This window comes from Equus asinus, chromosome 8, assembly GCF_041296235.1.
Source record: "Equus asinus isolate D_3611 breed Donkey chromosome 8, EquAss-T2T_v2, whole genome shotgun sequence".
In the NCBI taxonomy this organism is placed as follows: domain Eukaryota; kingdom Metazoa; phylum Chordata; class Mammalia; order Perissodactyla; family Equidae; genus Equus; species Equus asinus.
The window spans coordinates 21,199,477-21,222,471 of record NC_091797.1 but is presented as its reverse complement, the minus strand read 5'-3'; the positions used below and the strand labels follow the sequence as shown (position 1 = coordinate 21,222,471).

The 22,995-nt window shown below is 51.3% G+C and overlaps 1 protein-coding gene across 1 annotated transcript; it reads right to left on the bottom strand.

The window, feature by feature from the left end:
- Nucleotides 1-1,017: 1,017 nt before the first annotated feature.
- Nucleotides 1,018-13,092, bottom strand: AARS2 (alanyl-tRNA synthetase 2, mitochondrial). The gene is made up of 22 exons (XM_014837478.3): nt 12,825-13,092; nt 11,798-11,989; nt 11,108-11,253; nt 10,717-10,884; nt 10,019-10,163; nt 7,889-8,034; nt 7,563-7,671; nt 7,250-7,288; nt 7,037-7,148; nt 6,423-6,556; nt 5,838-5,982; nt 5,448-5,620; nt 5,216-5,329; nt 4,979-5,119; nt 4,131-4,268; nt 3,941-4,050; nt 3,679-3,787; nt 3,274-3,396; nt 2,936-3,046; nt 2,283-2,366; nt 2,082-2,192; nt 1,018-1,645 (listed from the first exon to the last, which is right to left on the bottom strand). Exons 1-22 carry the CDS (start codon nt 13,053-13,055, stop codon nt 1,481-1,483), a joined length of 2,946 nt encoding a protein of 981 aa, XP_014692964.2. The 5' UTR covers nt 13,056-13,092; the 3' UTR covers nt 1,018-1,480.
- Between the last annotated feature and the right edge of the window lie 9,903 nt (nt 13,093-22,995).

The window sequence follows — 22,995 nt, the reverse complement described above, 5'->3', positions numbered from 1 at the left end:
TTGTGTGGAAAGGGGGATGGGAGGTGGCCAGTGGAAAGACATCCGGGAAAAGCATCAGCAGTCAGTCTCTGGAAGACGAGGGTGGAAGGGCACCTGCAGGAGTTACCGGAACTCCCCTGAGGCCTCCGGGCGACCCCAGGCCCTGCAGGAGAGCGGGGGGCGGGGCATCCCTGCAGAGTGGCACCTTGCGCCTTTCTCCAGATGTAGACAAGCCTGATGACTGGCACCAGGCAGGAAGGTTCCAGGCCTCCACAGTGCTCCTCCACACAGCCTTAAGCCTGATGCCAAGCCCCCCTCTTGGCTAGTAAGAAAAAGAAATTGTCCTTCAGAAGGGGAGAGGCAATCAGGGAGGTGGGAATTTTCGGAGGCAGCGCTCAGCTTAATTCCAGCTCTGCCGACCATTACTGGTGGGGTACCCTGGGCAGGTTAACACTTCAGAAGCTTGGTGAACTCATCAATAAGACGGGGGTCCCACAACTCCTCACCTCGCGGTGTACACGTGTAAAGAGCTGGATGTGCCATGAGCACCAGTGAACTCAGCTACGGCTGCAGTTCCTAGGATCCCAAGGTAAAGCTCTGCAGCTCCATGGGCTGAGCAAGCACAGCGGCTGGGTCCCTTTCAAGCCCTCCTCAGTGGCTTACCCACAGATCACTGGTGCCTCAGTTAGAATGAGAAGTCATGCAGGAAATGACGCCAGGAGGGCAGCTGTGCTCTAATTTTTTTTTTTCGAGGAAGATTATCCCTCAGCTAACATCTGCCACCAATCCTCCTTTTTTTTTTTTTTGCTGAGGAAGACTCACCCTGAGCTAACATCTGTCGTGCCCATCTTTCTCTACTTTATATGTGGGACGCCTGCCACAGCATGGCTTGCCACGCAGTGCATAGGTCCGCACCTGGGATCTGAAACGGCAAACCCTGGGCCGCAGAAGCAGAACATGTGAACTTAATGGCTGCGCCACTGGGCCAGCCCCTGAAATACTTTTTTTTTTTTTAAAGATTTTTTTTTTCCTTTTTCTCCCCAAAGCCCCCCGGTACATAGTTGTATATTCTTCATTGTGGGTCCTTCTAGTTGTGGTATGCGGGATGCTGCCTCAGCGTGGTCTGATGAGCAGTGCCATGTCCGCGCCCAGGATTCGAACCAACGAAACAATGGACCACCTACAGCAGAGCGTGCGAACTTAACCACCCGGCCACGGGGCCAGCCCCCTGAAATACTTTTTAATGAGCAATCAGAGGCATGTCTTCACATTCACCTAGTGGGGGGGTGTCTCCTGGCCCACTTCTGCCTTTCCCAGTCCACATCTCCTTGTGTCCACGCAGGGCCCAGCCCAGGGTGGCCCTCTTCAGCTCAGCTGCTTGACCTCAAGCCTCTAGTCCTCTGCTTCAGCCTCTAGGGAGGTTCTGCTGGCTCCTTCAGGCTCCTGGTACTGGGCTGTGTGCTGTCTCTTTGGTCTGTGTGAGTCCCTGGGGGAGCCTGGCTCAGAGCTGGTTGAGGGCATAGGCTCGGGCTGTACTGAGGGCAGCTTCCAGGTCCGCAGTGCTTCCGGTGCCCTGGGCCACCACTCGAGAGCCCCAGGCCTTGCCCCCCATGTGGCTGCACACGGCCAGCGCCCAGGCCTCTGCTGTGAAGGCTGGCGAGACACTCTGGGGACAGAAACAGAAGGGGCAGTGATGCAGGGCAGCCCTCCCTGCCCCTAGCCACTCAATGCACCCTAGAGAGTGGAGTCACGGTGAGTAGCATTCCCCTCCCCAGCTGGGCACATGGTGGGGCAAATTGGGTGAGGGGACAGAAGGTTTGGCTGGGAACGTGTGGAGGCTGATGAATGTCTGCTACTTATTTGCAAGGGATGTGCGGCCTTGTGTGGGGGGGTGGTAATTAGGGAATCCCACAGTGCCTTCTCTGGTGGGGGGGGGGTGTGGTTTAGGGACAAGGAGATGGCCCTATCCCCATCCTGGGGTGTCCTCATAAATCACCTCTACCCAGCCTTGGCTCCCTGATCTGGGAGGAATAAAAGGCGTGGAATTGGAGAGTGGACTAAGAGATGGGCCGGGTGACAGGCTGCTCTCCCTCTTCCCTCACCTGGGCCACCTGACAGGCACACAGCACATGCCCCTGGGGCTGGGGGCTGAGTAGAAGCACGGATGTGCTGGGCACCTGCTCACACAGCTGCCGGACCACCTTCACCAGCACCTGGGCAAGGGAGGGCAGATGGTGACTCCCTGGACTCCCACCTACCTCCCCTCCCCAATCCCTGGGGTCACCCCCAACCCCAGCACTCACTGAGAGGGACTCAGTGGAAACCGTGTCCACAATCAGGGGCCCCTCTGAGTGCCGCTGCAGCAGCTCCTGGGTTTTCTGTGCAGCCTGTGGGGCAGGAAGGACAGCACAGGGATCAGGCTGGGGGGCGACTGGCCCCCACTTCTGAACTGAGCCCCACTCCAGAATCCGCTCCCCTCCTCCCCCTGCCCCCGGCAAAGGTCTTCAGCTTTGAGCAGAGGGGCCAGGAGTTCTGCCTAGAATGGCCTCTTTTTGGGTCCCACCAGTGTCCTTCCTCTCCTCCCTCACCTCTTCCCTTTCATCGTAGCTCCAGGCCCCTACAAATAGGCCACTGAGAGTGAAAGGACGAAGGCTGGAGCACAGATGGATGAGAGGGGGCGGGAGGAAGGAGGATCCACAGTGGAGGAGCAATTAGGGTTGAATGGTGCAATCAAGTCGGTTGGCTCCTGGAGGAGAGTCTGGGCCAGACTTGGGAGTTGGGGGGAGACAGTTTGGCAGAAAGAAGCCGGGGGTGGTGGTGATGGCACCCAGCAGGCAGGAGCTGTGCCCTGCCCCCTGCAGGCCTTGAGGCTTCTCAGTGTGCCTGCTAGAGCGTCTCTGACCCTTGCTGGCCACACCTGGTATCTGCCCCATGGTGCGGCTGCCCCTCCTCTCACCTGCCCCACTTCCAGCTTTCGGATGGCAGTGTTGGCACGCCGCTGCAGCACCTTCAGAGTGGCCTGAAGCTGCCGCCGCTGCCACTGAGGCATCATGGCAGTGTCTACAGCCTACAGCCAGAAGAGGACATCATCCTTAACCCCCTCCCTGAGCCACAGCCTCTGGGGCAGGGACCAGCAGGGGCAGAGACCACATCCACCACATCCCACCCTGCAGACAAACGACAAACATCGGGCCAGGTGGAGTCCCCAGGAGTGCTGGAAGGGTTGGGGAGGCACGGGGAAGGGAACAGGGCCAGGAGATGGTGGGGAGCAGCTCCATGGGGGGGTGGCCTCACATCAGTGAGTCGTCCCATGTCCTTGGATAGCCGCTGTGCCTCCACCACATCCCGGCTGCCCCGACTCAGCCGCTCCGCGGCTGCTTCTACCTCCTGGGCCAGGCTCTGGCCCACCTCTCGGGCCTGCAGGAAGGGAAGAGGATGGCCAGGGCCGCTCGGCTTACTTTTGCCTCCCCAGGACAGGAGCTCTCAACCCACTGCTGGTCAGGGCTGAATTAGAAACGTTTAACAATCAGGACTAATCAAGGCACCAACTAATCATGACAGATGGCAGGTGCTAGCAGCTGCTACGACCACATCAGTGCACTTGTACAGACACTGGTTCTGCAGCCTGAGTGTCAGCTGTGTGTGGCCCCTGCCCCCTCTCCACGACCAGCAACCTCCCGGCCCAGCTGCCGTGCTGACCTGCTGGGCCTGCTCCCCAGTGATGGCCAGCAGGCGGGTGGTGCCCTTGGTGAGCTGGCGCTCCCCAACGATGACCAGGTCCCCTACAGCCCCTGTGCGTAGCAGGTGCCTGTGGGCAAACGGTGGGAGGAGGACATCAAGGAGGATGATGGGAGAGAAAAGAGCAGCCTGATTTCAAAACCAGAGGCTGGTGGCTCCAAAGACCAAGGAAGGGTGAGGATCCAGGGCCCCAGGCCAGGGCAGGCAGAATGGAGTGACTCACGTCCCACAGCATAGCTCCACGGAGGTCTGCAGGGCAGCCTGGGAGGCGGGGTCCAATGCATGGGCCACAGGCACCCCCACGGACACCACCCGCACAGGATCTGGGTATATCTGAGGGTGAGAGGGGACAGCTCTGTTACCTGGCCTGCCCGGGTCAGGCGGTCTCCACCAAGGGGGCTCCCCCAACTCACCTCATCCAGAGAACGCAGGCCGGGGACGTGGGCAGTGCATGCCAGGGCCACCTCCTCCATGTACACAGCCTCATCTTGTCCTACGGCCTCCTGCACAATGCCCTCCACTGCCTGGAGCTGCTCTGGGGTCAGTGGGGCCTGGTGGGGTGGGGGGGAAATGGACAGACTGACAGCCAGTCAGCCCCGTGCCTATAACTGATGCATTAAGAAGCATCACTCAATGTTCACTGAACTAAGCTCAGATTCCAGAACAGTGGCTGGCACACAATCGGTGCTCAATAAACATTGTGGAGCAGACAATTCTTTTCCTTAGAAAGCTATCTGGGAGTTGGGCCTTTTGGAAGCTGTAGGCCTTTCATTAGGCACGAAAAGTAGATGAAGAAACAGAAAATGGAGGCTCTGTCCTCAGGGAGCTTACAACAAAGGGCAGTCCAATGGGGGAGAAACAGAGGATGGGGGAGCTGCAGGAGCACGGGGTGATTGGGGGAATGGGATTTAGTCAGTGTGCGCCTCCTGGAGGAAGGATTTGGGCCAGATGTGCAAGGAGGGGAGATAGGGTGGCAGAGAAGGGAGAGGGCAGCTGGTTGAGCAAGAATGGCTTGGGTGACAGCAGGAAAAAGGAAGCTGAGTGGCTGGAGATGAAGGGAGGGCTCCAGACACTGTCTAGCCCGACGCCTCTGGTCAGGAGGACCCCTGGTGCAGGAGGAGCATGACGGGAAGACCCCTGCCCAAGGTCCCACAGTGATGGAGCCCAGGCCCTCGGACTGGCTGAACTCCCCACACCACCAGGCTCTCTCTCTTTAAGGTTGTCGCCTCACGTGAAGCCTATCTTTCTGTGCTCTGCTCACCTGGGTGGCCACGTCGAGGCGCAGGTGCTCAGGATTGAGATGCGAGCCGCGCTGCTCTGTGCCAGGGCCCAGGGCCTGCCGCAGGGCCCAGTTCAGCAGGTGGATGGCTGTGTGCTTCTCCATGCAGCCCAGACGCCAGGCCTGAAACACTTCTGTCACCCAGCGTCCTGGGTGAGGTGGGGGTGGGGAGACTAAAGGGGCTGCAGGATATCAGAACAGCAGGGGTGGGGCCCTTACCTTATCCACGTGCAGCTGCACCTGGTCCCCCACCTTTAGGCACTCAGGGGCCACTGCTTCATGCAGGATGAAGCCCCCACAGACCTGGGCCCGGGCCACTGGGAACAGCACATCCTGGGAAAGGCAGGGGCCGAGGCACTTGAGTGACTGCTTGCAGCCCTTCCCTCCACTCAGCTCCCTTCCAGGCACAGGTCTGCCTCCTGAAGTTAGCCTCTCTGTGTGGGGGGCTCACCTGCTGCTCCACCCGCACCAGGTAGCCTCTGTCTGAAGCCTGACCTCCCTGTTCCGCATAGAAGTTGGTTCTGTCCAAGAGGAGGCCACAGCGCTGCCCTTCCCCCACAGATGCCACAGCTCTTCCATCCTCTGTATACAGCTGGAGCACCTGGGCCTCACAAGTACCGAACTCTGCTGGGCAAAGAATGCTTATCACAATGAAGCAGGGGTTTGGGACATGGGATGTGGGTCTGTGCCTTATTTGAAGCCAACAGGCATGTGGCTGGGGTCACTTCTAGCTGGGGCCACAGCGACCCCAGGTGGCTACCCCGGAGAATGCATAAGGTTGGCAGCAACCATCTCCAATGTCCCTCCCAATCAGGTCCATCGCTTCAGTCCAGGCTCTCACCATAACCCCCGCCGGGCTGCAGGGAGTAGCTGTACTTGGGGCTGTCGTCGGTTGGGGGCACCCCTCGGCGCTGCAGCTCCCCCAGCGCATGGACATCGAGCTGCAGTCCCTGCTCCTGGATTGGCTCAGCCTGCTGGGCCCGGCGCTGCAGGACAGGGGCATGTGTGCATGGAAGGGGTGTGCAGTGAGTGCAATGGGACTTGAGCCTCTGCAGAGTCTTGTCCCTCTGCCACACAGCTGTGTGGCCCCGGCTGCTCCGTCTGGACTAAGCCATCAGGGTTTGGTAGCTATTAGAGCCTCTGGGCTGGCTAGGGAACTACCCATCATGCAGGGTATCAGGATCAGGCCACCCTCACCCACTGCTGCCCCTGGAGGCCACCTCTCTACAATGCTGTGCAGGCCTCTCCCCTTCTGCTCCTCTGTTTAGTCCACTGCACTAGTGTTCATCTCTACGGGCTGTGCGTGGGGGCTAAGGTGAGGGGACAGACCCTACCTCAGCCTCCTGTTTTCCCCCATAGCTGCAGCTCCCTGCTCAGGAACTCAGGGCTGGGGAAGGGGCTCAGTGCCCCTGCCTGTAGCCTGTACCTGAGCCTCCTCTTGGGCCAGCTGCGCCAGCCCGGCGGAGTCCAGCTGCACCCCTTTCTCCTCCAGCATCAGCTCTACCAGGTCCAGGGGGAGCCCCAGGTTTCCAGACAGTGACAAGGACCAGGCCACTTCGGCTTTGAGGAAGGAAGACAAGGGGTGTTGAGGGGGGAGGGCTAGGATAGAGGGAGGGGAGGAAGTGAGGGAGAAGTAAGGGCCAGGGCCTTTCTAACCACACAGAGGCTGCCAGGTACCAGGGCCTGCCAGGTAACAGGTACACTGGGCGGGCCTAGGAGAGGGGTCACCTTCAGGCTTCATGCTCCAAGGCCAGAGCTGGCGGTAGCCCAGGGTATCCCCTGGCACACATCATTTCAGAGGACAAAGGAAACTCATTCTAGACACAAAGCCAGCCTTGGAAGGTAGAGACTGCAGGCAGGGCCAGCTGGGCAGTGAAGTGGGGAGAAGAGGGTGCTGTTCCCGCCACAGAGAGGTCTGGCTGTGGGAGAGGGCCATGGGGGAGGGGGATGTGAGGCACAGGCCTGGCCCAGAGCTCCCTCCTCTGCTTCCCCTGGCTTGCCTAATGAAGCCCTCACACCCTGGCCAGGTGCCCCACTCACCAGGGAACACATCGGATGGCCCCAGGCGCCTCACGGTCCTGTCGATGATCCGCCGGCCCCGCTGCAGGGAGGCCAGGAAGGCCGCCTCGTCCTCCGACACCAGGCTGGCTATCTGAACGGAGGCACGGAAGGCCTGGAGCTGGGCCTCCTTGGATGGAGAGCCTCTCTCTGCCACTTTTGTCAGAACCTCCCTGCCCCATCCAAATCCAGTACCTGGGCTGAGTTCTTCTGCAGTTCTGGATAAGCGTCTCCCTGGGGGAGGAAGAAAGGGCTGAGGAGGTGGGAAAGGCACCAGCCCGCTCGCCACCTCCCCACCCTGGGCCTCCGGGAGGGGTGGGGATACAGCAGTCCCAAGGTCTAAGACCCTCTGCTTTTTGTAAGCAATTCCAGCTTTCTCAGCCTGCTGACAGGAGTTGGGCTGGACATCTAGGGTGGGGAGCCCAGGCCAGGGGCACTGTCTAGGCTCAGTGGCAGGATCCCTGAATGCCCAAGGAGGCCCAGAGGAGAGAGGAAGCTCTGCCCTTACCAGCGTCTCCACCACTACTGGCACCAGGCTGCCTAGGAAGCCAGGTGGTGCTCGCAACACCTCCGAGGAGAACCGCACGGCTCGACGGAGGATCCGACGAAGAACCAGCCTAGAAGGGTTCAGAGCCCAGATGCAAACCCCAGGAGCCCCTGGTCAGCAGTACAGAGAGTGGGGAGGACAAGGTCCAGAGTGTGTGCTCCCACCCAAAGCCCTCTCCCTTACTCCGCTTCTCCTGCCATCTCAACCCGACCCACCTCTCCATCTCCTTCCCTCCCCTCCCCTGCAACGCCAGCAGCTCTGCCCCTCTGTAGCCCCTCCAGACTCACGGGGCACCTGACATTCCAGGGGAGACGCCATCGGCGATGCAGACACTGAGTGTGCGGATGTGATCAGCCACCACGCGGTACGCCGTGTCTGTGCGCCCCTCGTCTGCTGCCCCTACTCGACCCAAGTAAGGGGGTGCCCCGCAACCCTGGAAACCAGGAGAGGAGACACGGCTGCAGACCCTGCCTGACCTGGCCCAGATGCTCTTTATCACCACGAGAGCATCTGCCCTCACCCCTAAGGACGACTACATCTGGAATGGCCTGGCTGGAGAAGCTCCAAAGACGACTGAGAGCCAGTCCCTGGCCTCTTGGGACCCACTTTCAGCACTAACAATGATCATAGCTGTGATCACTTGCTGAATCTCTGCTATCAGAACTGGGTGGATGCTTGAACAACACCTCTTCTGGGAGGTCTTACTATCCTAGCTTTAAAGAGGAACCTGAGGCTCAGAGGAGCTAAGGGCCACAAGGCCACACCACTCATCAGGAGCAGATCTGGGATTTGAACCAGGCCCATGTGCCTCCAGGTGCTCTCCATTACCCCATCGGCCTCTACAGCTGTCACTGGGCAGAGAGGGCAGGTAAGCACTCCAGAGCAGAGTGCTTGCTTCATCCAGCTCCAAACCTGCCTCTTCCCCAGCACCCCCTCCACAAACAGTCCTGCCATTCACCGCACTGCTCAAGTCGAAAACTGAGAGCCAGCCTTGACTTTCTTTCCCCTCCCCATCCAATCCGTCAGTGGGGCCCTCAGCTTCTACCTCCGTGAGATCTCTCCAATCAATCTACTTTTCCCTACTTCCACTGCTACTCAGCCAGGCCCTATTATCTCTTCCCTGGACTATGAAAGAGCCTCTCAGTTGTTTCTCAGCTTCTACTCTCATCTCCCTCCAGTCTACCCTCCACACAGCAACAGGAGTGGCCTTTTAAAAGTGTCAATCAGATCATGCCCCTCCCCGCTTAGAACCCTCCTCATCACACTTAGAATAAAAGTCCCACTTGGACCTCAACGCCCTACAAGATTTGACTCTGGCCTTCCTTTCTGTGGCAGATCGTTTGCAAAAATGGCCACGATCCTTCCCTTTCCTGTGTGCATGCCACTGTGCAAAGTGACTGTCCATCTGTCCCATCAAGGGACAGAATCTACCTCTCCATCCCTTGAATCTGGGCTAGGCTTGTGACTTGCTGTGGCCAACAGAATGGAAATGACACTGTTCTGAGCCTAGGCCTCATGTGCTTCTGCTCTCCTTGGAACCTTGCTGAGCTGTCATGTGAAACAGTCTGAGCTAGCCTGCTGGATGACACACACCCAGCCTGGTCACCCCCATTGTCCCAAACTGACAGACAGCCAACCCCAGAAGTACAGCTGTCTAGCAGCTGACCACAGATGTATGAGTGAGCTCATATAAGACCAAAAGAATGACCCAGCTAAGCCCAGCATATATTGTTAGCCCACGGACTCATACACTAAATAAATGGTGCTGTTTTAAGCTATAAAGTGTTGGGTGGTTTGTTATACAGAAAAAACTAACTACCTCCCATGTGGTGCCACTTTAGCTGGTTGGCCACCTTTTTGTTCCTTTCTTGCCTCAGGGCCTCGGTACCTGCTGCCCCCTCTGCCTGGAAAGAGCCTCCTGTGGCTGACTCCTCCTCCTTCAGGCTTCTGCTCAGAGATCACCTCCGTGCTGAGCCTTCTGCAAACACTTCATCTTAGATGCCTCTGCATACGCCGCCTCCTAGTTACTATCACCCATGTTTACTGCCTGTTCACAACCTGTAAGCTGCTATCTTGTTCTTTAATACATTTATTGTTTCTCTATCTCTTGGGCTAGAATGTAGTCCCCATGATCTCTTTTCTGATTACTGCTGTATCTCCTGTACCAAGAACAAAGGATTTAACACAAAGTAAGCAATCAATGCATACTTTTTGAATAAATAAAGGAAGGAGTTAGGAGCAATATCAGGTAATAAACACAAATCCTAGCCTCATGTTTGACACCCTGGTATCCTTGGCTGGTCACCGTTCCCACATGAAGGAATACTCTGAGTTTTCAACAAAGATAGAAAGCAATAGTGGTGAGCACCGGTGACACGCAGGTCGAGGGGCTTCTGGAAGCGAATAGGCAGACTCACCTGGTGTATGGCGCTGAGCAGCGGGGAAAAGAGGTCAGTGTCGTAGGTGGAGCGTCTGCCTTGCAGCACAGCCACTAGCCTTTCCAGGCCCATTCCTGTGTCCACATGCCGCTGGGGCAGGGGCTGCAGGCTTCCATCTGCCTCTCTGGCCAGGGAGGGTGTGCAAGGTGAGGACCCACCAGGATTACAGGTGTGAGGCAGATGCCCAAGGGGAGGAGAAGAATGAGGACGAGTCCAAGGGGGCTGACAGTGGGAGGAACCAGAGGGCAGTGTCATCCCCTCTCCTCAAATGCAGATGATGATGGCCTGGGTCCTGTCTTTTCTCATAAAGGGTGATCTCCATCCTCACTCCTGCTGGGGCCCTTGCCTGGACCCACACATGCCCTTTCTGGGACAGAACTCTTTGCCCTTAGAAAGAGACATGTCAAGGCTAGAAGAAAATCTTGGAGATCATCAAATTCAACTCCATCATGTGATAAAGAGAGGAGAGGCCAGAGAGCAGCAGTGACTAGTTTAAACTGTCATGGGCAAAGATTAGGGTTAAATTAGTTATTATCTGAAAAGTGTTTAGAAATGGGTCTGGCATGTAGTAAGCACCATTTAAGTGTCTGTTTTTATAAGAAATGGATCAAAGGCTCCTGAATGCCACCCTTTTCTCTTCCAGTCAGGATTTTCCTCATGCTTCAGGACCCCATTACCTGTTGTGTTGCATGAAGACCAGATTCCAAAGCTCCACCAGCTCGGGAGTTCCCACTCCACCAGCCAGGTCATAGTGGATCTCAGTACAGGGTCCACAAGGGCCAGTATCCCCCATCTCCCAGAAGTTCTCCTGTGGTCCAAAGGAAAGCACACGGCTGGCAGGCACCCTGGGAAGAAAGCCGAGCAGGTGGTAGGGAGACAGACAGACAAATCTAGAAGCTGGGACCTTCTGTGCCAGGAGAGCCCCTCTGTCAAGCTCAGCAAGAGAAGAAACAGGGCTGACCCCACAATATCCTGTGATATGCTGAGACTCTGAGGACTGGCGCTGGTGGTCTCTATTTTCCAGTCTTCTTGCTCTCCAAGAGTGGACGTAACAGGGGATGAACTTACCCTAATCTGAGCCAGATGTCCCTGCTCTCCAGGTCTGGGTCCAGCCCCACCTTGGGGTCACCACTAAAGTAGGAGACCCAGAGCCTCTCCTCAGGGATCCCATAGACCTGAGTCAGCAGCTCCCAGGCCATGCTGCAGGCCTCCTCCTGCAGCAGAAACCCACGTGGGGTAGCAAGAGAAAGATGGGTGAGAAGGAGGCCCCACTGAAGCGCCATTAAAGCCACAAGAGTTCAGCCCTCAGCTTAAGACAAAAGCAATTCCACCACCCACCTTGTTTCCGGAACAAGCCATGACCATTTCTGTTCTGAGTTTTCTTCCTGCCCAGAAAGCTTCCTCCCTCTTCTAAACTCTCCTTTCTTTCAAGTCTCACCTTCTCCAAGAAATCCTCTATCCACCCCCGCCAGGAATGATTTTTAACTCCTGCATTTTAGTATTAACTGTCTATTTATTCATACAACAATGACTGTCCAGCCATTAGGCAGGAGGGACAGTCCTGGCCCTCAAGGAGCTTACAATCCAATTAGGGAAGTGAGACACATTCCTATCATACATGTTTATCTAGCACTTTGCCTCTGTCTGGTATGAGACCCCGCCTAAGCAGACTCTAGGAGTGGAGACACGACTAACCTTGATCCTCTTCTTGGCTGACTACTGACCCTTTCCTAACTCCAGGGCTTTCTGGAGACTCACCTTAAAATATTCACCCCCAAAGGCCCAATTGCCAAGCATCTCAAAGAAGGTATGATGGGAAAGGTCTCGGCCCACATCCTCCAGGTCACTGTGGCGTCCTCCAGCCCTCACACATTTCTGGCTGTTGGCCACACGTCGGAAGCCTGCCATCTCGCTTCGTGGATCCACCGTGCCCAGGAAGATTGGCTTGAACTGGAAACACATGAAGAAGGGAGACAGAGATGTCCTAGTCCCTCAGAAAAAGGAAAGGTGGGGAGTGGGGACAGAGACAGCGAATCAGACTGAAGGCTGACTGTGCCCCTGAGAGTGCAGTGTGGTCTTGGCCAAGGGGGCAACCTGGGAGCCTGGGGCATCCATCTCTGGTGTGTGTAGAGGAGACAAGCAGTAAGTAAATACTGAAACAGAGACCCTCTGCTGGTTAGACAGGCAAGGTAAAAGGAGGAGGAACGAACTGGTGGTTGGAAACAGGACACTGAGCAGCTGCATCCTCCATCGCAGCTTCTTTAACCAAACCCAATAACTTCAGGGTACAAAACTGAGACCACAGGGTACTGGGCGCGCCTCACAACGTCAGCATTTAACAGGGATCTTCGACAACTTGTAAGGTTAACCCCTCCCCGTGGCCATTTTACAGATGAAGACAATGTACAGAGGGTACGTGGCGCTCAAAGTAAAAAACTGAGAGAACACAGTCTAGCTCGCATGTGCTCAATCAACATTTATTTAGTGAATGAATTCTCTTTATTTAAGGAACGAATAAATGAAGCCAGACTTCCCCCACCAGTCTGCCTCCCTGAGACTCCACACTCCCCATCCCCGGACCTAAATCAAGCCCAATCCCGAAGCACCCAGGTCTAGCCCTCCCCAAGCCCTAATTTGCTCGCCGCTTCACTCGGCCCAACCGCACACCGCCGTCTTTCCCCAAAAGTTATAAGCTCCGCCCCTCGCTTCTTTTGCCCAATCCCGCAGCGCCTTTCTTTCTGGAAAAATCAAACTCCGCCCCCGATGCGCGGGGCTCCGCGCCTACCTGGTTCATGCCCGCGTTGACGAAAAGCAAGCTGGGGTCCCCGCGGGGCCGCACGGAAGCGGACGGCACTAGTCGGTGGCCGTGGCGGTCCCGAAAGAAGCTCAGGAAGGCGGCCCGCACGGCTGCGGCCCGGGGTGGAGGGGATGCGGAGGAGAGCGGCCGGCGGCTGGGGCCCCGCCACGGGGGCGTCCTCCGAATGGCCCGCCCGGCTGCAGCCACCGGCGCCGCCATGTTAACTCGGGGCAGCGACTTCACGGGGTCAAAGGGGACTGCGGGGATAGAAGGTGACGTGGGAAGGAAGCCGGGCGTTTCCTACAGCGGCCCCTGGCGATGGGAGGACTCAAGGCGGCTTGGGAAGGGGACACCTAGCTCTGCGGCCTGGCACATAGTAGGCGCTTAATTCAGTCGGGATTAAGCAAATGTTCATTGGGAGCCTATGCCAGTCATTGTTGTAGACGCTTAAAGTACGTTAGTAACAAAATTAACAAAAATCCCTGACCTCCAGAAACCTATACTGTAGGAGTAATTGTTATGTTTATTAATTTTGCACCGTTACAGATGCAGTTAGAGTGAACAGTGGATTCAACTTTGTGTGTGTGCGTGTGTGTGTGTGTGTGTGTGTGTTTCCAGGCTGAGGGAAGAAGGCAGAGAGTGCCAAGGGAGATAATACCAGCATTCATTCAAGAGTCATTCAACAAATATTTATTGAATACCTGCTACATGGCGGGCGCTGTTCTAGGCACTTACAAGTTCCCTTTGCCCTTGGCATTGGGAATGGCGTTTTGTGCTTAGGAACTGAAGCAGGCCTGTCGGAGCAGGAGTCTATCAGAGACACAGGAGCCAAACAGCATCTGCTCCATTATTAATTGCTTAATAACATTTGGTATTTTAATTTGCCTGGGGATTAGAGAGAATCCAGGTCGTCAGGGCAGGACAAAGCTTTTGGCTGAGAGCTGTAGAGATTTCTCTCAGTCTCCCAGTGCCCTAGGCTTTTGTGTTTTGCTTCAGGAGGAGAGAGATACCTGTTCAACCTCCCCCTTCTGTCTTTCTTTCCATGGCGACAGCTGTGACCATGAGGCCAACACAGGCCCTTGTGGGTGTAGCCAGGGTCCTCATTGGGCTTCTCGTAATACCCTCTGCTCTTGGTTTGGAAAATTACACAGGTTGAGAAGAGAATTTGCCCATGTTGAAGCCCAACGGGGGCAGCAGAGCTGGCAGTGTGGTCACCTACAAGGCCTCGGCCATCGAGGGGGGCTCTTTTGGCCACTATTCTTTGTGAATTATGTTATTGAGGGACTTTGAAACACGGTTTCCTTGGGAAACGTGTAGTCTTTTTCCACTTGTTTCTATGGCGATAGTGAATTCTCAACTGTGTGTTCTGACAGAGCCCATGGTGTCCATCCTGTGATCCTCTGTTTTTTCCCTTGTCCACATAGATTAAAGGTGTTTTGAAAGTGTGTTTTGCCTGTTTTGGATTTTCCACTGTTTCTGGAACAGGAACCTAAAGCCAGATGGGGATTTCTGTCAGACTGATGATCTTGAGAGAAGACTGCGAAATTCTTCCCCAAACTGAGATGGGAGTGTTTTTGCTAGAGAAATTTAGCTGGGGCTTCTGCCTAGTATGGATGTCAACTTATTTTTTTTTCCTTCTTCAGATTTTGCCCAGAAATAATTTGCATTATAGTAGGAACTCCATGCTTTTAGACTAATGTGGATCTAGTGTAGAGCCATGGATTTTTTTTCAAACAGCTTTATTGAAATATAATTCACATACCACACAATTCACCCATTTAAAGTGTACAGTTCAGCGGCTTTTGGTACATTCATAGAGTTGTCATCCATCACCGTAATCACTTTTAGAACATTTACATTGCCTCTGAAAGAAACCCCATACCCGTGAGCCACCAGCCCCCAAGCACCCGTCCCTCTCAGCCCTCGGCAACCACTAATCTACTTTCTTTATACATTTGTCTATTCTGAACATTTCATATAAATGGAATCATACAATATATGGTCTTCTGTGACTGGCTTCTTAGCATCATGTTTTCAAGGTTCATCCATATTGTAGCCTGTATCATGGATTTTTAGAAATGCGTCTTTTGAGTTGTTTTCTGTTTGAAAAAGGTTCTTTTCCCCATCTTATTGTTTTGTCCTTGCCATTCAAAAATGATCATTTTCTTTTTCTTAAATGTGGTGTTCTCTGGTAAGTCACTCTTTAGTTTTTAATATTTCCCAGTGAAGCAAAGTGGCTTTTCTAGGGTTGGGATGTCTATTCTGATTTGCCACTGTCATCTGATGAGGAAGTTAAACTTAAGGTCTGCAGTTTCCCAAGATAGATGGATATGGATAGAACTCACCAGACTGGGAAGTTACGACCTGGGAACTTCTCATGAGGACTCATCCACTGACTTAGTATTCATAGGAATTTCATTTTGGGGGTTAAAATGCAAATGGGGCCTGTTTCTTGAGAGCTGTTCAGCCAGGTGTGGGTGCTGCCTTCCTGGGTCTGGGATTGTCCTTGTGTTGCTGTTTGACTTACTTATCTGGTCCAAGGTGCCCATTCTTTGAGCTCTCTCTGTTCACCTTGCATAAGAAGCCACACCCTTACTCTGGGAATGGAAATTCTCCTTCCTGATTTCCCCTTTGGTTTTGAGAGCAGGAACCTGAGGTCAGTGATGCATTCTGTCCTGGATTGATGGTTAGAGGAGACACGAGGGAATTTTCACCTTTTCTGAGCACAGGGAACTCAGCATGGGAACTTCCTCTTACACATCATAAAGGCTGTTTTACTGTCTAGGGTAAAAGTTCAGCCTAGAAGAGGTATTCCTAGTTTGATGTATTTTTTATGGCTTTGCCTTATCTGGATTGTGAAAGCAAGGCTTGTCAACGTTAATATGCATAGGGATCTCGTGGGATCTTGTTAGAAATGCAGACACGGCTTCGGTAGGTTTGGGGCTCTGTAGTATTTCTAGCAGGCTCCTAGGCGATGTTGTTGCTATCCCTAGTCTACTGCACCATCCCTCGGGTGACAAGGATGTGGTAGAAGACTTGTGGGAGGAGTCGGGACACAGCCTTTGGCTGGGGGCCAGGTCCCAGGGCTTGGGTGCCCCGGGGCTGTCCCCTTTTCACCAAAGCGGGTGGGTGGAGCCAGGAGCTCCTCTTGCTCATGCGTGCTCGCTCCCATACTCCCCATCTTGGGTGCAGCAAGCTTGGCGGTTGCGTCCGCCTGTTGCTAAGAGACGCGGAGGTCGTGGGGACGAGAGGCGGGGGAGGGGAGGTGCGCCCTCAGGAACTCGGCGAGTGGGTAGGGACGCGGATTGCAAGAGCCTCCTGGGATTGGGAATTCAAGGATTAGTGGACCCTCGAGGGTCCCAGTGCTCGGGTTTGTCCTTATGCATTTTTAAATGGTTACATTTTAAATGATTATGTAAGTACCTACATAATATCCTCGATTTTCCCCTTGGACTGCAGAATCTAAAATACTGTCTGGCCCTTTGAAAAAAGCTTGCCAACCCCTGTATTGGAGAATTTTTTTTTAAATCTTTTTTTTCCTTCTAAATCACATAATAAAACACAGATGTAGAAAAGTAAACCAAACCAAATGTGTAGCTTAATTATTAGAAGGCAGACATTTTTGTATCCACTATCCGGTTCTCGAAATAGAACTTTGCGGCCACGCAGGAGCCCACCATGGACTCTACTCCCACCAGCTTCCTCGTCCCAAAGGTGATCATTACCCTGACTTTCTACTTTGCATGTCTTTATAGTTTTGTCACCAAATGTTCATCCTTAGATATTAATCTTGTCCGTTATTTTCAAAGGCTTCCTTGATTTGTGTTTTAAGTCTTTTAAGCTATAAATTGCCTTTTAATCCCCATCTTTTCCTTTCAGTGTGTCTCTTGCAGCCAGGGAGGTTTGACCTGTAGAGTCTCCCGCAGTCTAAGTTTTTGCTGACTGCATGTTCAACATGCAGCTCACATTCAACATTGCTCACATGCTCATTGCTACTGGGTTGGTAATTGTTTCTAGGTTTTTATAGAGAAGAGAGATAGGGAGAATATGTATTTACAGATAAAACGTTCCATTAGAGGACTTTAAGCAGGGAAGTGACATGATCTGACTTATGCTTTTGAAAGATCATTCTACTGGGAGAGAATGGACTATTCAGGCAAGAGGGGAAGCAGGAATGCCTATTAGCATGCTGTTGTCCAGGAGAGAGGTGGTGGACAGGACTGCAGCAGTGGAGACGAGATGTGGTTGGAGTCAGGCTGTATGTGGAGATAGAGCCATATATGTCGATGGATAAGATGCAGGGAAAGAGGGAAAAGACCCATTTCTAAGTTTATGACTCGAGTATCTGGGTGGGTGGTGGTGCCATTTACTGACCTGGAAAGCCCGGGGAGGAAGCAGGTCTGTGGAAGGCAATCAGGAGCTTGCTATGGACATCCAGGCATACCTTGTTTTATTGCTCCTCGCTTTAGTCTGCTTCACAGATACTGTGTTTTTAAATAAGATTCTCCAACAACAGAAAGATCACGACTCACTGAAGGCTCAGAAATGGTTACCATTTTTTAGCAATGAAGTATTTTTAATTAAGGTTTGTACTTTTTTTTTAGATAATGCTATTGCACACTTAATAGACTACAGTATAGTGTAAACATAACTTTTATATATACCAGGAAACTAAAAAATTCATACGACTCGCTTTATTGTGGTGGTCTGGAACTGAACCCACAAAATTTCTGAGGTATGCTTGTATGAAGTTTAAGTTTAGACATCTAAGTGGAGATGTCCCTCGAGGTTGGATATAAAACTCTGGAGCACAAAGGCAAGATCAGGGCTGCAGCTATAGATTTGGGAGTCACTGGTACGTTGGTGGTCCTGAATGGGATGAGATCACCTTGGTGATGAGTGGGACGGAGGAGAAGGGCGAAGGCTCAGGTCCTGGGCTGCATCCTGAGGAGCTGGGAGAGGAAACCCCTGCAGGGGAGCTTGCAAAAGCAGTCTGGGTCAGGAGGGAAACAAGAGTGTGGTCCCACCAAAGCCTCAAGAGGAGAACATGATGTTCAAGAAGGAGGGTGTGGCCAGTTGTATCAAGTGCTGTTGAGGACTGAGCAAGATGAGAACGGAGACTTGACCAGTGGATTAGGCCAGACGGGAGAAGTTTCAGTGGGATGGTGGGAAGGAATGAGTGAGTGAGAGGACGAGGTGAGAAGGTGGAGACAGGAAACACAGACAGCTCTGGAGGGATTTTGCAGGGAAGAGAAGCAGAAAAAAAATAGTAGAGGCTGGAAGGGGCCATGGACTCTAGGGAGTATGTTTACTTATTTTTAAGAACAGCAACGTTAAGTCTTGTTTGTATGCAGATGGATGTGATCCAGTACAGAGAAGAAATTGATAAAGCAAGAAAATGAGAGGATTATTGCAGTAGCAAAGTTTTAAAGTATTTGAAGAGATTGAAAAATTCAGTACAAATTGGAGGGGTAGGCCATAGCCATGAGCAGGGGCGCTGGATACAAATGCTGCTGGGTTAGGGGGTCTAGATGGGAAAGCGAGGGAGTAGTCATCCTTATGCATCTGTTTCCTTAATGAATATGCAGTGAGGTGAACAGATGAAATTGCCATCTTGAAAGAGAGAAGGCGATGTACCAGGGAAGTGTAGAGGGATTAGCTGACAGTGTTGGCTGCTCATTTCAGATTGGAGGTCACCGATTTAAACTGAGACTCGTCAGCACAGTGGGATTTTCTCCATCCATGCTTAGCTGCTCAGGTGCAAGCACAGAGCAGATGGGTAATTGAGCATAATGAGGGCTGAGTTCTGCCATCTGACTGTGATGTAGGGAGTGGGGACAGGCACAAATAAGGGTGTTTGCAGGGAAATGGTGTACAGAGTTCATTGGCCTTCCGGGGACACTGGGATCTGGGCCCTACGTGCAAGAATGTGTCTGGGCTCGGAGCTGGAGATGGCCACTTCAACCCTGACCCCAAGGCACAAGTTAATAAGAAAATGTCCTGCGTCATGTTCCGTGTCCGGGCTGGCCACCTCGACGGGCACCTGACTGGACTATAGAAACATCCCATCCGTGGGAACAAGAAGAAATAACTCGAAGTATCCAAATGTCTGAAACCCCGAGTTAGAACCCAGATAACCTTAAGAATAAAAGGGAGTCACAAGCATAGAGCAAGCGGGAGTCTCACTGAGGAGAGGATGCTCTGCCCCAGACCTGAATAATCGGCACTCCTGCCCGCCGTGGACCTCCTCGGCTGATTGTGGTGTGGATATTCTAAGTAGCTATTTGTAGCCCTCTGCCTTTCTTTTCCCCACTTTATTCCCCTCACAAATAAACTCTGATTGCTTAAACAACGTAGTGATACCTGTCATTTCTTTACCCCTACGGTGGTGGGAAACAAATGGTTGAAGTCTTGAACCTTGTTCAGTATTGAGTTCTAAATGCTATGCGTATGGGTGCTCATCTCCTCTAATAGCCTCAGTTAGCATCATATCTCAAATCAAAACAGAAACCTTTGGGGCTGGCCCCGTGGCCGAGTGGTTGGGTTCACGTGCTCTGCTTTGGTGGCTGAGGGTTTCGCCGGTTCAGATCCACTCGTCGGGCCATGCTGGGGCTGCTGAGGCTGCGTCCCACATGGCACAACTAGAAGGACCCACAACTAAAATATACAACTAGCTACTGGGGGGATTTTAGAAGAAGAAGAAGGAGGAGGAAAGGGAAGATTGGCAGCGGATGTTGGCTCAGGTGCCAATCTTTAAAAAAATCTAAAAAATTAAAAAAAATCCAAACAGAAACCTTAAACGGAAACATAATGATATGTATGATATGTGGCTCCTCCCTCTCTCTCTCCTTTGGAAATTTTGTTTTTTCTTAAGGTGGAGAAAAAAGACAAGAGACTGTTAGTCTATAACATTTAAAAATTAAGTTAGGGGCCGTCCCAGTGGTGCAGCGGTTAAGTGCACACGTTCCAATTCGGTGGCCCTTGGCTCTCTGGTTCAGATCCTGGGTGCGGACATGGCACCGTTCATCAAGCCATGCCGTGGTGGGCATCCCACATACAAAGTAGAGGAAGATGGGCACGGATGTTCGCTCAGGGCCAGTCTTCCTCAGCAAAAAGAGGAGGATTGGCAGCAGTTAGCTCAGGGCTAATCTTCCTCAAAAAAAAAAAAAAAGTTATGTTAAAGAGACAGCCACTAGTTTAGCTAGAGAAAAATTTGTCATTAAGCTGACTTTTCATGAGAAACAGTAGAAGCGAGAAGACAGTGGAAAGGCATCTTTCAAGTGCTGAAAGAAAAAACCCGTCAGCACAGAATTCCACATCCAGCATAAACATCTTTCAAGAAGGAAGACTAAATAAAATTTTCAGATAAAAATTAACAGATTTATTGTCAGCAGACCGCACCACCAGGAAATTCTTCAGGCTGAAGGGAATACTACCAGATAGAAAGTTGTATCGTTAGGTGAATGAAGAACACTGGAAATCCATATTTGCGGATAAAATAAAAGGCTATCTTTTTCCCTCAATTTATTTTAAACACATTTAACTATCTAAAGCAAAAGAATTTTCAGTTGTGTAGTTCTATTTATTGCTCCTGTCCTTATGTAATATATATGATTAACGTAAAGGATGGGACTGGTAAGTGGAACTATAGAGTTGCAAAATTCTTACATTTTACATGAAGTGGTATAATACTTACTCTGGGTGGATTCTGGAAAGTTAAGGATATATGTTGTAACCCCTAGAGCAGCAGTGGTGATGAAAGTGTGGTACCAAGACGTTGGGGGTCCCCAAAACGCATCTAGGAGGTCGGTGAGGGCCTCCCTTTTCCGACTACATGTGTTTGTAAGGCTGCATTTTCTTCATACATGCCAACCAGAACAACATGTCACAGCAGACTGAAGGCGGAAGTAGACGTGCGACTCCATCTGTCTTTTATTAAGCCGGACATCAAAGAGATTTGCAAAAATGTAAAACAGTGCCTCTCTTCTCACTATGTTTTTAAAAATATATTTTTCATAAAAACGTTTATGTTAACATGTCATGTTTTTCAATTTTAATTAAAAATAAATATTTTTAAAATTTTCAGTTTAATTTCTGACATATATATGTAACTCCCATATAAAAGCTCTTTGGGGGTCTTCAGTACTTTTTAGGAGTGTAAAGGGACCTGAAACCAAAACGCTTGAAAATTTCTGCTGTAGAGCAAACCCTCCAAAATAACGCAATGGGCAGCACTATTCACGATAACCAAAAGGTGGGAACAAGCAAATGCCCATCAGTGGGAGGACGGATAAACGAAATGCGGTATATCCATACAATAGAATACTACTCAGCCTTAAAGAGGAATGAAGTGTGGTATCTGCTATGATGTGGATGATCCTCGAAAATGTTATGCTAATTGAAAGAAGCCAAACACACAGGGCCACATATTATACGATTCCATTTATATGTGATGTCCAGAATAGGTAAATCCATGGAGACAATGTAGACTGACGGTAGCCAGGCTCTGAGGGAGGGGAGAGTAGCGGGTGATTGCTTAATGGGTATGGAGTTTTATTTTGCGAAGATGGAAATGTTTTAGAACTAGATAGAGGTGGTGGTTGCACGACATTGTGAATGTATTAAATGCCACCAAATAGAACATTTTAAAAGGGTTCATTTTATGTTGTGTAAATTTCACTTCAATAAAAAATAATACAATGCAGTACAGTAATTCTGGGTATGTTCTGAGAAAATGTGTTAGGCAATTTCATTGTTTTGTGAACATCATGGAGGGTGCTTACACAAACCTAGATGGTATAGCCTGCTACACACCTAGGCTATATGGTACTAATCTTTTGGGACCACCGTGGTACACATGATCTGTCGTTGACCGAAACGTCGTTATGCGACACGTGACTGTGTAGTTAAAAAGCCAATAGAGGAGTTAAAATGGAATGATAAAAATTATTTCATTAATTCCAAAGAAGTTTGGAAAGGAGGAATAGAGGAACAAAAAGCATATGGGACAAACAGAAAACAAGTAGCAGAATGGTAGAACTAAATCCAACCACATCAAGAATTACATTAGGGGCTGGCCCCGTGGCCGAGTGGTTAAGTTCGCGCGCTCCGCTGCAGGCGACCCAGTGTTTCATTGGTTCGAATCCTGGGCGCGGACATGGCACTGCTCATCAGACCACGCTGAGGCAGTGTCCCACATGCCACAACTAGAAGGACCCACAACAAAGAATATACAACTATGTACCGGGGGGCTTTGGGGAGAAAAAGAAAAAAAAAATCTAAAAAAGAAAAAAAGAATTACATGGTCCTATGACCTAGCAATTCCTCTTCTAGATATTTAACCAAAAGAAATGAAAACATACATTTTCAAAAAGACTTTTCATAACATCTTGACTTGTCATAGCCAAGAACTTGAAACAGTCCAGGTGTCCATCAACAGGAGAGCTGTGGTCTATTCGTCTGATGAAATACAGCTTAGCAATGTAAAAGAACAAACTCCTTACACACATCACATGGATGAAGCTCAAACCACTCTGAGTGAAAGGAGCCTTAAGCAGGAGAATACATACCTGATGATTCTGTTTTTATAAAGTTCTAGAACAGGGAAACTAATCTATGTTTAATCTAATTTTTAAAATCTGATTTTTTAAAAAGTGTTTGCCTCTGGAGGGTAGGCAGGGTAGACTTAGGAAGGACTTGAGGAAGCTTTCTGGGGCGATGGACATGTTCTTTCCTCATGAGAGTTGGATTACACTGTTGTGCGTATCTGTCAAAACTCATGTCAAAACATTTCACAGTATGTAATTTTACCAATTTTCTTTTACATGGTGAAAAAACACGTAACAAAATGTACCATCTTAACCATTTTTATGTGTGCAGTTCAGTGGTATTAAGTGCATTCATGCTGTTATGCAACCGTCACCGCCATCCATCTTCAGAACTCTCCATCTTACGAAACTGAGACTCTAGACCCATTGAACAATAACTCCCCATTGCCCCCATTCCCTCCAGCCCCTGGCAACCACCATTCTACTTTCTGTCTCTGTGATTTTGACTACTGTAAGTATCACATCTAAGTAGAATCATACAGCATTTGTTTTTTTGTGATTGGTTTATTTCACTTAGCATAATGTCCTGAAGGTTCATCCATGTTGTAGCA